We start from the raw sequence: 14,006 nt of genomic DNA on the forward strand, positions 1-14,006 counted from the left end.
TATGTATTCTTCTTCTTTTGTAGTAGTTGCTTCTCCCTTAAACAATACTGCAATTTTTTAAAATTTATTACAGTATTAGAATAAATACCAATTTGCTCGATCTAAGCTTATAATGTAAGAGGTTGATGGCGCTTCTCTGTTGATTTATACTATACTTTGCTTCTACTTATAAAATTTTATTACTCCATCAATTTGGCTGTTTTTGAATTTCTAATCAATAGTAATAATCCTAATAAAGTTGCGAATGTGTGATGTGATATATTCGTTTCTCTTTTTTTTCTTTGTTCAAGTTTTACAAACAAAAAGTAAATAAAAATTTGATAACCTAAACACAAAAGAAAAGAAGAATAAAAGCAGAGATTAATTCGAATTTTCGAAAGTTTTAAACTCATCCAAATTAAATCACCATAAAAAAAATCTTATTTCAAATTTCAAATTACCTTTCTCCGTTAAAAGAGGATAAAAGATAAAAAAAAATAACGATTTCAATTTCGTATCATTTCCCTCTCAATACTTTTTTATTCAAATACAAAACCTTACGTATTTCTTTACATTTCCACAGTTCCTCTTCTGCAATCTACACACGAAATATACGCTTGAGAGAAAATCTTCTGCTCAATCCGCCACAAGTTCGGAGCATTATCCCGTAATTGCAACTGTGATCAACCGGTTTGGAGTTCAGGTTTGCCGTTTTGTCATTTTGTTTTTCTGTTATTTTCTTTTTGAGACGATCAGTTACATGTATAATTTCCTAATGTGGATTGGTGTGAATTGTGATTGCTCTTGATGATGGCGATGACGTGGAAATTTCGTGTTTTTGGAACTTTCGGTTGTTTTATATGCGTCTTGAAACTTGAATTATGTGTTGTGGTGTTATTGTTTGTGGAGAATTGATCTATCAGATGAGTTACAGTGACATGCTTCTTAGCTTTTTCTAAATTTCGCCCTGTTGTTTGTTTGTTTCGAAGGGTTGATGACTATTTGATCATATGTTAGTATATATTTGTATGCGTAGAGGAATTGCATGTTCTCTTCCTATAAATCAATGATTCAATTTTCATATCTCTGATTTAGCTGTTATTTAGGCCTGTATGATGTAATCAAAGCTTCCGCCCTTAATTTTTTTAATTTTTTTTGTCTAACCTATTATAGTTTTCTGTTTTGGGATTATTGGGACATCAGGCTTGCTGCGTACGACCAGTATACCGATCAAGGTTTGCCAATGGAAACAACTTGCGGTTCTCTTTTGTTAGAGCTACAGGTGATCTCAGAAAATATTTTCTTGTATTTATGTAACAGATAGGGATTGTTGAAACTTTGTTACCTGACATCCAAAAATATTTATTTTGAAATGGTTACTGTGATCAGAAAATGTGGGATGAAGTTGGAGAGGCTGATAATGATAGGGATATAATGCTTTTTGAACTTGAACAAGAATGTCTGGATGCATATAGAAGGAAAGTGGACCATGCAAACCGTTCAAGAGCTCAGCTGAGACAGACAGTTGCTGATGCTGAAGCCCAGCTTGCGGACATTAGCGCTGCATTGGGAGACCGACCAACTCATATTAAGAAGGTGAAAGTGTACAGAGTAGGATAAGGAAAAAAAGAAGCCAACTTAAACCCTTCAGTACATATAATTGAGAAGTTTTAGATACTTTATATGCTTTCATAAATAGTGACTTTGCTTATTTAAACAGAGTTCTGGGAGCCTGAAGCAAGAGCTTGAGACAATTATGCCCCAGCTGGAAGATATGAGAGAGAAAAGAAATGAGAGGAAGAGCCAATTTTCAGAGGTTCTGAAACAAATTAATAGCATCTCTATGGAGCTTGCTGGTTCAGCGGAAACAAGTCTTGTTGAAATATCTGTTGATGAGAGTGATTTGTCTATAAAAAAGTTGGATGACTTACGTACTCAGTTGCTTTTGTTGCAAAAAGAAAAGGTATTGTTCTCCTTCTTCACTTTTTCTTATGTTGATGTTAGAGCTAATTGCCTCTCAAATAATAGAGTTGTTAAGAGACGACATTATGAAATGATGATATGTGAGGCTTAAAACACTACAGAAAATACCATTACCCCTCTTGATCTTGTTTAGAAGCATATAAATCTATCTCATTGTGTGTGGGAGCCTTCTGCTTCAGCAGAGAGTTGACACCGACTTCCTTTTCTTATTGAGTTCAACGTAATTTATTTGCACTGCGCAGGATGAACGCAGAGAACTGCTGCTTCATCTATTGAGTATCACTAATGCTCTATGCTTGGTGCTTGGGATGGACTTCAAATCGACAATTTGCAGTGTTCATCCGTCTCTGGACAACACATGTGAAAGGAAAAGTATAAGTGCAGATACAATACAGGGTTTATCTACTGTCATATCTAGGCTTAAGGATGTTAAGTTGCAGCGCATGCAAAGGGTATGCTTAGTTTCAAGTCAACTTTCTTTTTAACAATTTATCATCTCTCATATTGGTTGCATTTTCAGCTTCAAGATCTTGCAATGACCATGGTAGAACTCTGGACTCTGATGGATACACCAGTTGAGGAGCAACAAATGTTCCAGAATGTAACACTTACTATTGCAGCTGCAGAAAATGAATTAACTGAGCCCAACAGCCTGTCTTTAGAGATAATCTACGATGTACTCTTTCTCTCTCCCTTTCATATTGTTTAGCAGTATCTAGAAACTGCCATGTTTTTTTCCTATCCTAATATCCTATATCCCTGGTGCCATGTTTCTATGATTCGCAGTAGTGTGTACATACTAACATTTCTTGTCCATAGGCTGAGGCAGAAGTTTTGAGGCTGCAAGAAATGAAAACAAGTAAAATTAAAGAAGTTCTTTTGAAAAAGAGATTGATTTTGGAGGAAATATGTTTGAGATCACACATGATTGTTGAAGGACAATATATAAAAGATCTCTCGATAGAATCTATCGAGTCAGGTATAGCTCCTTTCTGCTAAACTCACTGCTAACGGGTTATTTTGCTTTTCCCTTTTGGTCTGTTTAATAAGAAAATTAAATAAGAGGCATACAGTGTAAACTGAGGCATTACATTGAAAAGAATAGTAGGTGATAAATGGCCATTTTCATCTCCCTTATTCTCTCAATTATGCAGGGGCAATTAGTGCATCCTATCTACTTGAAGAATTAGAGGCACAAATTTCCAAGGTTAAAGAGGAAGCTTTCAGTAGAAAAGAGATTCTTGAAAAGGTCCAGAAATGGTTGCTTGCATGCGAAGAAGAATGCTGGCTAGAAGAATACAACAGGGTTAGTCATATTGTTGTATATATTTCCTTAATTTTGTTTCACTACATAAATATGCTCCCTCCTAAAGATATTTCTAACGGTATTACCAAATAGGATGACAATCGTTACAATGCCGGGCGAGGTGCACATCTTATGCTTAAGCGTGCTGAGAAGGCTCGTGTGCTTGTAAATAAAATTCCAGGTACAAATGCTCACCCTTCATCATACTGATAGATTGCAAACTGAAATACATATATCGTTACTCGTCACTTGTATATCTTGGTATCAAAGGAATGGTAGACACTCTGAAGTCAAAGTTAAAAGCTTGGGAGAAAGAAAGAAACACAGAGTTCCTGTACGATGGTGTAAGCAAGCCTCTTCGTTTATGAGATCCTTGTTCCTGTTGAATTCAACAGCCATATGTACATAATTTTAATTGTAATTTTAATTTTTTGATCTAGGTTGGTCTAATTTCCATGATTGATCAGTACACCGAAATAAAGCTCTTGAAAGAACAAGAGCGTCAAATTCAGAAGGTATGCTTAATGCATTGTTGAACATGAATCTATGTGGGATTCTTTGGAAGTGATATATATTAATACACTTGATGGGTCATGTGTAGGATCAGAAGAAGCTGCAGGGACAGTTAATGGCTGAGCAAGAAGCAATCTATGGTTCAAAACCGAGTCCATCCAAGAGCGGAGCCAAGTGTTTAAGACCTTCAACTGGAGGTGCAGCTAGTAAAAGGTTTTCATTAGGTGGATCCACGCTCCAAACTGCACTCGATAAAGCTACTCCCTCTTCGCGTAGCATTCACAAGAAAAACCCTGTGAAGCGCCAGACTTTGAACAACAGCCATCACCATACTGGCCTTGCAGCTCTCTCTTCTGGTAAAGTTCTTTCTCAAACTCTTCATGGACAGGCTGTACATATATGAGCTGATTACTCTCCACTACACAGGCAAGAAAAACACGCACAATGGCACGGTTAAACAGCATTCGAGCCAGTCATCAATCTCACATCACAGTGGATCAGCAAGATTGAGGAAGGCCCTCTCTCCCCTGTCTTCATTATGCTCCAATGTCATTCTTCAGCAGGAGGAACAGAACACGAAGAACTCGGTGCTTCAAGATGCTGAGATTGGTTGTTACAAAACCCCAGCAGCAGCAATGCCAACAAAGAGGTATTATTCTGCAAATGATGAGAACAGAACACCAAAGACAATGCCAATCCCAGTGCCAGCCACTCCTCCAACAGCATCTAGTGCTATGCGAACCGCTAAAACCCCTTTCACGCCGGGTGTGGGTGTTCGTGCAACTGAACAAGTCGAGTACTCGTTTGAGGAGAGAAGAGCTGGCTTTGCTGTTGCTAGAACACTCTCCATGGTTGATGTTTGAAGCCTAGTCGGTTGTTTAGGTCTGGTTTGGATAAACTTAGTTTGTGCACTCTCATTGTATTCAACATAGGCTATTCCTCTATGGCTTTCCACTACTATTCATGCATGTAGTTTAACTTTCTTTTATATCAGGAGATGTTTTGGTTGACACTCATTTTGAGTTGTGGAATACCCAATTTGCATTGCCATTTTCAATATTTTCGTGTCAATACATCAAATAATTTATCAATAAGAATATAAAAGATTGATTAGTAAATTCATAATTATTTTAATTAATTGAATCACGAATCCAAAAAGCCCAACTGAATGGCCCATACATAAACAGGCTTTAGTCAGGAAGGAAGGCCCAAATAAGAAAATAAAGAAGAAAGTTACGACGTCGTATGGTATAATAGATTTGATTTCTTGACAGGAAAGAAGGCTTAAGAAAATCAAGTGCGAGTCATACTTTTGATTTGGAATCCTCATCAAAATTTTATCCCTCTCTCTCTTTGTGCTATCGATTTTTTTGTGTTAGTTGATTCACGATGACAAAGCAGCAGGCGAATTGGTCTCCCTACGACAACAATGGAGGGTATGTATGAACCCTAATTGGACTTTTTTTAATAATCAACGAGGAAATGCCGATTCCGAAGGCTAACTGATGTGATTTGAATGTTTTGGGTTTTCTATGCAGAACCGTTGTTGCGATTGCCGGAGCTGATTACTGTGTGATTGCCGCTGACACTCGAATGTCCACTGGCTACAGTATTCTTACTCGCGATTACTCCAAAATTATTCAGCTGTATATTCTCTAGCCTTTTACTGTGGTTTGAACGTTGTGTCGCTTTTAATATGCCCCAACTAGTAAGGTACATTTGTAAGGTGTTAAATGAACGAGCAACATATAATTGTTTCTACTGAGAGAATTATGTGGGAGATAATGGAAAGAATTTTTTGTTTTATTTAAGTAGTGGTTTTCTTCTGATTAGTTGTTCTCAAGGCTAATTGAACTTGAGTTGCATAGATTCATACCAAGAGTGGGAAGTTCTTGATTTGTCTGTAAATAGGGCGAGTGGAGAAAGCCTTTAATACCATGGCCAACAATAATATGATTAATAAAATCCACAGATTGTGCATGTCATGTCCCTTTTTAACAGTCGTTCTTTTAACAGTCTGAAAAGATTGTGCATGTCATGTCCCTTTTTAATATAAGTGATCCTTTGCAAAAATTTTGTTATGGCGCAGATGCTATTGCTACCTTAATATCATTATCATTTATTTGTTTAATTGTGTTACTCTATGGAAGTTTAAATTATTGTTCTTATTCCATTCCTGTCCCTTAGTAATAGTGCCTATGGCTATAATGATTTTGATTTTTTGCTAAACTTACTATTCTATATTTTGTCGTATATGTTATGTGTAATTGATTCTTTGCTTCATTTTACCATGTAGAGCGGACAAATCTGTGTTGGCGTCCTCAGGTTTCCAGGCTGATGTAAGAGCTCTACAAAAGGTCTTAGCTGCTAGACACTTGGTGAGTTTTTGAAACATGTAATATAGTAGCTATTACTGAAAATTTTTGAATATTCATATATTCCTTCTTGCTGATATCTTTGTATGAGCTACTTGAGCTTGGTATGTGCCTGTAAGTTACCAGCATTCTATGTTAATAAATGAGGCTGAGATTAGGTTAGGGTCCTAAGTTAGACCTTGTTAGCATATTCAGCTCAATTATATCCAGAGCTTTCTGTTTTATCCAACTCCATATACTTGTATGCTTCTAAAAAATAAAAATAATAATTCGTTTAGCATACAGCCTTCTGACTCTGTTTGAAAACCTCTTGTTCATGAAATAGTTGAAATGTTCTGTGATTGATTGATTTTATGAAATCGACAGTTTGGTGATTGTTTGAGAACATGCTTTATAATACAGTAGTACTTACATCCAATGGCAATGCATGTACTTGTTGTCTAGATGTTAACTTGGTCAAGAATTAGATCATTTGATTGTTATTCTTGATCTATGGATTAAGTTCACGAAGGCAGTTGGTTTGTACTGAACCACTACATTGTATCAACTTTTCACAAGAGCTCCCTCCACGGTGGTCTCATGAAATGATGCATTAAATAAATAAAAAACACCTTCTCACCCTCAAGATAAGTGCACTGCGTATCTCATTGCTCGTTTATTTTAAGTACTGCTCAACCTTTTTATGTCTCCTAGTTTTTGGTTCCACAGTTGGTTCCGTATTCTTTTTATCAGACTTTGGAAATCCTGATAACATTATGCTGGCATCTAATTTCTTTATAGGAGTATTATTAATAGAAGCAATTATAATTTGAAATCTATCTTATGCACAGTTTTTTTATGAATTGGTTTTCAGTGTATGTTTCATCTAGCTATAACAAATGAAAAAGTTTATCATTTCTTTTTTCTGTTGGTATAGACTTATCAACACCAGCATAACAAGCAAATGAGCTGCCCTGCAATGGCTCATTTGCTGTCTAATACCCTGTACTTCAAACGTTTCTTCCCATACTATGCTTTCAATGTCTTGGGTGGCCTTGACAGTGAGGGTAAGTGTAAAGATTATTTCAGTTGGATATTAAAAATCTTTTCTGCTAGTTTGTTGATCTTCTCCTGCCTTCTGAAATTTATTAAAGGAAAGGGATGTGTCTTCACATATGATGCTGTTGGATCTTACGAACGGGTGGGATACAGTGCCCAAGGTTCTGGTGCAACTCTTATCACACCCTTCTTGGACAACCAACTGAAATCTCCAAGTCCTCTTTTGTTGCCTGCAAAGGTTAGCTTTTGATTTTCCTTAGTTTGTGACTCATCTGTGCCTCCTCCACTTTGCATATCTGAATGAATGATGATAACTGCAGGATGCAGTGACTCCACTTTCAGAGATAGAAGCCATCGACTTGGTCAAAACCTGTTTTGCATCAGCATCTGAAAGAGATATTTACACAGTAAGTTTGAGTTCTCGAGCATTTCAGTTAGTAAAGACCTAGTGTAATGGTTTTTCTTTGGTTATTGTAAGTTCTGTAGGGGCTATTCTCTCCGAGTGTTTAGTTTTGTTCATGACCTATGCCATAATACTAAGATAAGCTATCTCAACCTGGCTTGCTGTCGTATGTGGAGATTGCCCATATTTGCCATAAACTTTCGTTAGAAACTATGGTTCTGAACTTCTAATCATTCTTCTTTATGATTAAGGGTAGACTGCCTTAGGTAATTGATTACCCACTGGTTGCCATTCTTATTTACTCAATCTTTTGGTGATTACAGGGAGACAAGGTGGAGATGCTTGTATTGAATGCTAGTGGTATCCGTCGTGAGTTCATGGAGCTCAGGAAAGATTAGATACATTCCCTGTTTCTTATGCTCCTGCTTTCCCAGAAACCAGAGGATCAATAGTGTCAGAGGATATGCACATTTGGGCTTATTCAGCACATAATTTTCCTCATTTCACACTACCATTCACATTTGGATCTTAGTTTGTGGCAAATGTATGGATAATTGACTACCAGTTTATGGTTATTTCTTGATATTTAATTATCAACTTTTTATGTGAAGAAGCCTCAAGTCAATATTGATGAATCCATTACACTACAGTGACAAAATATTGGGAGTATTGTAAAAGTCAGCAACAAATAACTGAAGTAACTGAACATTCTAGAGGTGATGAATCAAAATGTGTTTTCTGATGACCATCCTTTCTTCTCCAATGCTACACGCAGTGCCTGCACAAATTTATGAACCATACTTTGCCATGTCAGTTGAAATTTAAGATACAAATGGCAGAATTCTGAGCTGAGAAATTAGGACCTTGATCCTCTTTCTGTTGATGTCAAAGTCGAAATTTCCTATCCGCGATGCAGATCGATACTGTACGATGGATTTCTTGCCGGGCGGAAACCAAAACTCAACATCGTCAACAAACTGCAAACGAAGTGACAAGTTTATACTCCCCCTTCATCCATCGACATTAAATATCTCATTTTATTTTTAGCATTTGTCAAAATCAAGAAAACACAGTTGGGAGACTTACACCGAGGAGTGGGCTTTCATATTCCACACGGATGTAGTCACCCTTTTTCTCTGCTATCTTGGGACTGTAATTGTCAGCTTTTGTTGATTCTAGCTATAATCATACACAGATTATACATAAGGAGGGATGAATCTAATATTCATTTTTTCTGATACTACAAAAACTAAATCATAATTTACCACTTGAATCAGCTCTTCCATAGCTTCTTCTCTGCTCACTGGTTTTTTACTCCCTCTCCCCTCCTTAGGATTATATGTCCTGAATCAATCACACAAGCACTTTTATTAGTATTACTACTACAATACAATTCTGTTTTTACATAAAATAGAGAGAGAGAGAGAGAGAGAGGAGATGGACCAAGGAGGAGCATAGTGGGCTATATCACTGATGTTCTCAGAAGTAGATACACAGTTTTTAGTAGCAGGGCACAAAGCTAATCCAGCTGGATTTTTCTGCACACCCAAATAATTTGGCTTTGGTCCACTGCCAATGCCAATTAGATTTGTTTCTAAATCAAAGGAAAGGGGATAAGGTAGATGAGGTGGCTATTGATTCTTGAAATAAATACCTAAAGTGGAAAATGGCTCCAAGAATAGCAACTGCATTGCTCCTCAAGATTAGTTCCCTGCGATTATATTCAAGAATTGAAGATGGTGGAGCTCTGTATTTTATGTAAAATGTTTGTATTGTATACCTTCGACCTCCCTTTTGGGTGGTTGCTTCATCGGAGGGCTCCTCCTTCTGTTGAGACACAATGCAAATTTTGATTGGTCGTAGGTGGTTGTCTCTTCTGAATTTTTTGTGGCTCCATAAGTGAGTTTTGGGATTTGACATGGAAGCCATCTCTCTCTCCTCTCTCTCTCCCTGGAATGATAGTGGAGTTGTTGGAGGAATTATATTTATATACACCTTTTCAAGTTTCAACAACAGTACCCATATTCATACACTTTTTTTTCCTACTACCTTATTTCTTAGCAACCTCGAGATGAGTCGAGATATATTGTCACGGACCAAGAATTTGAGAAAAAATAAGCATGGGAGCAATGGTGATAATTATTTTAGATTAGTTAACCATATGTATGATGTTTGGCTTTTAGGGCATCTTCAGTGGCTTTCGCCCATTAATAGTCCATCCACAAACTCCTCCTGCCATATGATCAGCACTAAAAATCCTCCTGCCACATCATCAAGACAAGCAAATAGCCCAGCAATAGCCTAGCCACATCACCCATAATTATATAAAAGAAATAATTAACAAATCACACAAAATACGGAATTAAATGTACGACACAGATACGGAAAAATTCAATAATATTATTTAAATTAAAAAAAGTACAATAAAAAAAATTACATTAATTTAAAAAAAATTGCATTAAAAAAATACATTAATTAAAAAAAAATTACATTATTTAAAAAAACGGCCTCCGCCTCACTCCCCGTCTTCGTCCCCCCCTCGCCACCGTCACCGTCGCCGCCGCCTCCGTATCCGCCGGAACCCCCCGGTGCCCCCCCGGTCTTCAAATCGTCACGCATGCTCACGAGCATTGCGTGAAGAAAACTCTTCTCCTCGGGGTCCGTCGCCGTCCGCCATTCGGCTAACGTCTTGGCCATCAGAGCGCGCGTTTGTTGATGCGCGAAGAATTTGAGATCCTCTGTCGACTGGCCAAGGGGGGATGCCGACTGTACCTCCTGGGACCCCCCGACGCCCCCCTCGCCTCCCGTTGCGCCCGCCTTTGACCAACCGGGCGAGTTCGGCGAGCGAACGATGGCGGGGACGGGAGCTCCTGAGCACCCTCAGGGAGGTCGTGGGAACCGCCGTTGTTGTCACTGTAATCACCGGTATAGTTCAGTCGTTCCTTCTTCGGCCAGCCAGCGTCGACACCTGCCCGTAACTTCTCGGAGTCGTTCAGTACCTCATAGTAGTTCCAGTAGGTGAACTCCTTGTACAACCCGGGCTGGGGAAAGGCTTTCTCCGCTATCCTCCTGCAGTCATCCTCCGTTTGGCCACTGCTCTGTATGCGGAGGGCGTTGGCGTACAAGCCCGAAAATCGGGAGACCCCAGCCCTGATTCGGTCCCACCCCTTCCGGAACTCCTCCCGGTGCGCGGCCTCCCCTCCGGGCAAAATCTTATGTAGGCTGCAACAATTTTGGCCCACATGTTGACGATCCTCTGATTGTTCGAAGTCAGAGGATCATCACAGACACTCACCCACGCCTTGGAAAGCGCGACGTTCTTCGCGTCCGTCTTCCTCCGCACCGAGGGGTCGTCCTCAACCGGCTTCGACGACTGGCCAACCCTCTTGTCCTTCCCCTTGCCCTTCTTCTTTGTGGGGCCCAGACCCCGCCCTACTCCCCCCGTTTGAACGGGAGTTTCCGGAACACCGAGAAGATCAAACCCCAACTCCTCTAAGGAGAAAGTCTCATATTGCGTGAACTTGCGCCTCCGTTGGGGTCGATGTGTGCGAAGAATCAGTCGAAAAATCAAAACTGGGGTGATAGACGTTCCCCCCCCCCCCCCGCGGCGTCCCCTGTGTCGCCGGTACCCCTCCCGGCATCATCTGCATCCCGGGTGTCCACCCCGGCATACTCCCCCGGGTGCCATCCCGGGCATCATCTGCTGCTACGGGTACATGTTGTAGTACTCGGGCATCGACCCCATCCACCTCCCACGGGTACCGGGGGAGCTTGAGACCTGCTCGTCACTGGAGTACCTTCGTTGTTGTTCTCCATTTCGCGTTATTGATCTTGTACAGAAATTAAGATAGAGAGAGTACTCGTTAAAACAAGTGGTGTGAATGAAAATGACGTGCAAATCGCGTATATATAGTGTTTCGAAAATTTTTAAAAAAATTAAATTCGCTCGCCGACCGCTCGCCGGCAATGGCGGTGAGCGGACCGGCCAGCGCATCGGCGAGCGCTCGCGAATCGGCCAGCGCTAGCCGATTTTTTCGCCGAAATGGCGCTCGTCGGTTCCAATGGTTCGGCGAGCACCAAAAATCGGCTAGCCGCCCCACTCGCCGCCATTGGAGATGCTCTTAACTGCAAATCTCATCTAGTACAATATTTTTTGAGAAAACTCAAAGCCGAAAAAGAAAAATAGATTGATAAAAATGAAATCTTTATGCAAGTAGGGAGAGTTTATTGAGTGCACATCAAAGATTGCTAGTTTTCAAACTAGTTTATTTATTAAAAAAAGCCATGAATTGAACTATGGCACAGCATCAGGTTGTCTCTCCGGCAAAGAAGCCTCAAACTCCGGCAATGCAATGCACGATTTATATATTGCATCCAAAGTTGGGAATTTTGACTGCAAAAACAACCATAAATATGATCATTAAATATTACTATATGAACACACAAATAATCAATTCATAATCTTGATGACTTAATTACCATATCAACATTGAATCTGTTTGCAGCAACTGCGATTTGAGGAGCCAAGAACACATCTGCCTGCGGTATACCATAATCACATTCACCGTAAACAAACATTCTTTGCAGTTGCGATGTAACGGGTTTAAAGAGCAAGAAATTCACCATATAAGCCGTGTCTCCTGTAGAATACGTGCCAGCGCGGTCTTTCAGCAGCTTCTCGAGGGCTAGATCAAAATCAGTCGGAATAAGGTTATGATGGACACGAAATGCTCCATACGATTAGCAAAATAAATTCATCAAGCAAGAGAGCAAAACACACATGCTACTTATTTGCAAGAATTCTATTCTTGAGGAAAAGAATTCTATTGAAGACCGTGTATTGTAATAGCATGTAATGGAGGTTGATGAAAGAAGAAAATATAACAAGAATGGCAACATGAAACTATTGAAAACTAGTATACTTATTAAGAATCTCACCAGATAAGCCTTTCTCTAGATGGATCTGCACCCAAGCTTCTCGCTCTTTAGGCCCAAACTTTTCCTCGATATATTTCTGCAACGTTCATGAGTAAGCACCACACTATCAGATCTTGAGTTATTTCTAATGTTATGTCTTGTTACAGACAATATGCCGTTGAAAACTGACCATGATCGCCATCATGTGAAGAGGCTGTATACTGGATGACACAATACTTGCAGCCTGTCACAATTTCACATTCAGCGAAGCAGAAATCATATCGATGGATAGCATAATGTCAAAACTAGATGTTTATGAAACAAGACAAGCATCTACGAGGAGTCACCAAACTTGACAAAACGGCACATAACATTTTGAACAATGTATGATATGTAAAAAAAGGATCATCCACTAGGACTGACACTGACCTGAAGATTGATTGCTCGAAGCTGAGGATCAGATGGCAACAAAGGATTTTGAGGATAGTTTTGTTCCAAATGCTGTCAGCAAAAAAAGACATTGCATCTTAACCATTTTACCGCTTTAAGCATCAAACAAGATATAAATAACATTGCGTTGAATAAAGTTACAGACCAGTATAATCGCATACGAGTCTGAAATAACTACATCTCCATCAACCAAGACTGGGACATAGTGAAGGGGATTTAATTTCTCAAATTCTGCAACCCAAAAAGCAAATTATTGTAATAACACAGATAGCAAGAAGACCTTAGGACTACATTCAGAACACACACCATAGATTCCTAAGATGTATAACAAGCCAACATCTAACACAAGTGTCTATTCTACATCCAACTAGATCGAATTTTTTTCCCCATTTCCATTTCTAAGTGCTCAATTTATTCTCAACTGGTCCACAAGAGTTGTTTAATCCACTCATCAAAAAAAGCCCCAATTTTCCACATTTTGAGAAATTGCATTATTATCTGCTTTCAAGCATTGATCAAAACAAAAGCATCAATCCTAGGCTATATCACTACTTGTCTTGAAAACCAAAGTCACCCAGAAAACAAAAAAGGGGATTAAAAGGGAGACAGACCTGGAGAGAAGTGGTCTCCTTTATCAAGATTGACAGCCCTGTATTCATAAGAAAGCCCTGCAAATCACATATATGTGTAAAGATCCAATTTTTATAAGAGAATTGAGGGCAGAAGATGGATGGAAGAGCAGACCTTTAAGATTCAAAGCAAATCGAACGCGCTAAGAACAAGAGCTCTGCCAATAGGAGTAGAGTAGTAGCTTGGGAGGTGATGATGACTGAACCTGCACATGTTTTTTTGATTAACCAACTTCTTACACAATAGATGAATTAAATCTGGAGAGGGAGGGAGAGAGAGACCTTGTCCTGGGATTCCATAGTAGAGTTGAGGTGTTGGAAGTGCAGATGTGAAGAATGGAGAAACAAATTCCCAGCTTATCTCAAGGCTAAAAGTGTAAGTTAGTTGAGTCAGGTGTGCTGACTTAATTCAT

General features: G+C 39.3%; 3 protein-coding genes and 1 pseudogene across 4 annotated transcripts; 2 read left to right on the forward strand and 2 right to left on the reverse strand.

Moving 5' to 3' along the window:
- Positions 1 to 428: 428 nt before the first annotated feature.
- LOC121763565 (65-kDa microtubule-associated protein 3-like) lies at positions 429 to 4,797 on the forward strand. 2 transcript variants are annotated; one of them, XM_042159607.1, is made up of 13 exons: positions 429 to 682; positions 1,183 to 1,261; positions 1,369 to 1,575; positions 1,700 to 1,942; positions 2,205 to 2,414; positions 2,483 to 2,638; positions 2,782 to 2,941; positions 3,117 to 3,268; positions 3,362 to 3,449; positions 3,539 to 3,612; positions 3,709 to 3,783; positions 3,876 to 4,137; positions 4,208 to 4,797. In XM_042159607.1, the coding sequence occupies exons 2-13, from the start codon at positions 1,223 to 1,225 to the stop codon at positions 4,642 to 4,644; spliced, it is 2,103 nt and encodes a 700-aa protein (XP_042015541.1). In that variant the 5' UTR covers positions 429 to 682; positions 1,183 to 1,222; the 3' UTR covers positions 4,645 to 4,797. The 2 variants fall into 2 exon arrangements, with proteins under 2 accessions (XP_042015541.1, XP_042015540.1); XM_042159606.1 differs by having other exon boundaries at positions 434 to 682; positions 3,870 to 4,137.
- A 259-nt stretch (positions 4,798 to 5,056) lies between these two features.
- Positions 5,057 to 8,207, forward strand: LOC121763695 (proteasome subunit beta type-1-like). Its single transcript, XM_042159752.1, has 7 exons — positions 5,057 to 5,217; positions 5,320 to 5,427; positions 6,078 to 6,159; positions 7,073 to 7,202; positions 7,290 to 7,432; positions 7,515 to 7,601; positions 7,921 to 8,207. Exons 1-7 carry the CDS (start codon positions 5,171 to 5,173, stop codon positions 7,993 to 7,995), a joined length of 672 nt encoding a protein of 223 aa, XP_042015686.1. The 5' UTR covers positions 5,057 to 5,170; the 3' UTR covers positions 7,996 to 8,207.
- Positions 8,196 to 9,634, reverse strand: LOC121763696. Its single transcript, XM_042159753.1, has 7 exons — positions 9,378 to 9,634; positions 9,252 to 9,308; positions 9,041 to 9,166; positions 8,863 to 8,941; positions 8,684 to 8,776; positions 8,461 to 8,574; positions 8,196 to 8,375 (listed from the first exon to the last, which is right to left on the reverse strand). Exons 1-7 carry the CDS (start codon positions 9,524 to 9,526, stop codon positions 8,322 to 8,324), a joined length of 672 nt encoding a protein of 223 aa, XP_042015687.1. The 5' UTR covers positions 9,527 to 9,634; the 3' UTR covers positions 8,196 to 8,321.
- A 2,129-nt stretch (positions 9,635 to 11,763) lies between these two features.
- On the reverse strand, positions 11,764 to 13,893 carry LOC121765679 (annotated as a pseudogene).
- Positions 13,894 to 14,006: the final 113 nt, after the last annotated feature.

The sequence above is a fragment of the Salvia splendens genome, chromosome 14, assembly GCF_004379255.2.
Source record: "Salvia splendens isolate huo1 chromosome 14, SspV2, whole genome shotgun sequence".
NCBI lineage: Eukaryota > Viridiplantae > Streptophyta > Magnoliopsida > Lamiales > Lamiaceae > Salvia > Salvia splendens.

Bases quoted from the DNA above. Each gene is read 5' to 3' on its own strand.
- LOC121763565 (XM_042159606.1), top strand. From the start codon at position 1,223: ATGGAAACAACTTGCGGTTCTCTTTTGTTAGAGCTACAG. The intron at 1,262-1,368 runs GTGATCTCAGAA...TACTGTGATCAG, and splicing joins CTCTTTTGTTAGAGCTACAG to AAAATGTGGGATGAAGTTGG. The intron at 3,450-3,538 runs GTACAAATGCTC...TTGGTATCAAAG, and splicing joins GCTTGTAAATAAAATTCCAG to GAATGGTAGACACTCTGAAG.
- LOC121763695 (XM_042159752.1), top strand. From the start codon at position 5,171: ATGACAAAGCAGCAGGCGAATTGGTCTCCCTACGACAACAATGGAGG. The intron at 5,428-6,077 runs GTATATTCTCTA...TTTACCATGTAG, and splicing joins TACTCCAAAATTATTCAGCT to AGCGGACAAATCTGTGTTGG. The intron at 6,160-7,072 runs GTGAGTTTTTGA...CTGTTGGTATAG, and splicing joins TCTTAGCTGCTAGACACTTG to ACTTATCAACACCAGCATAA.
- LOC121763696 (XM_042159753.1), bottom strand. From the start codon at position 9,526: ATGGCTTCCATGTCAAATCCCAAAACTCACTTATGGAGCCACAAAAAA. The intron at 8,777-8,862 runs GTAAATTATGAT...GTATGATTATAG, and splicing joins TGGAAGAGCTGATTCAAGTG to CTAGAATCAACAAAAGCTGA. The intron at 8,376-8,460 runs GTCCTAATTTCT...AAATTTGTGCAG, and splicing joins TCAACAGAAAGAGGATCAAG to GCACTGCGTGTAGCATTGGA.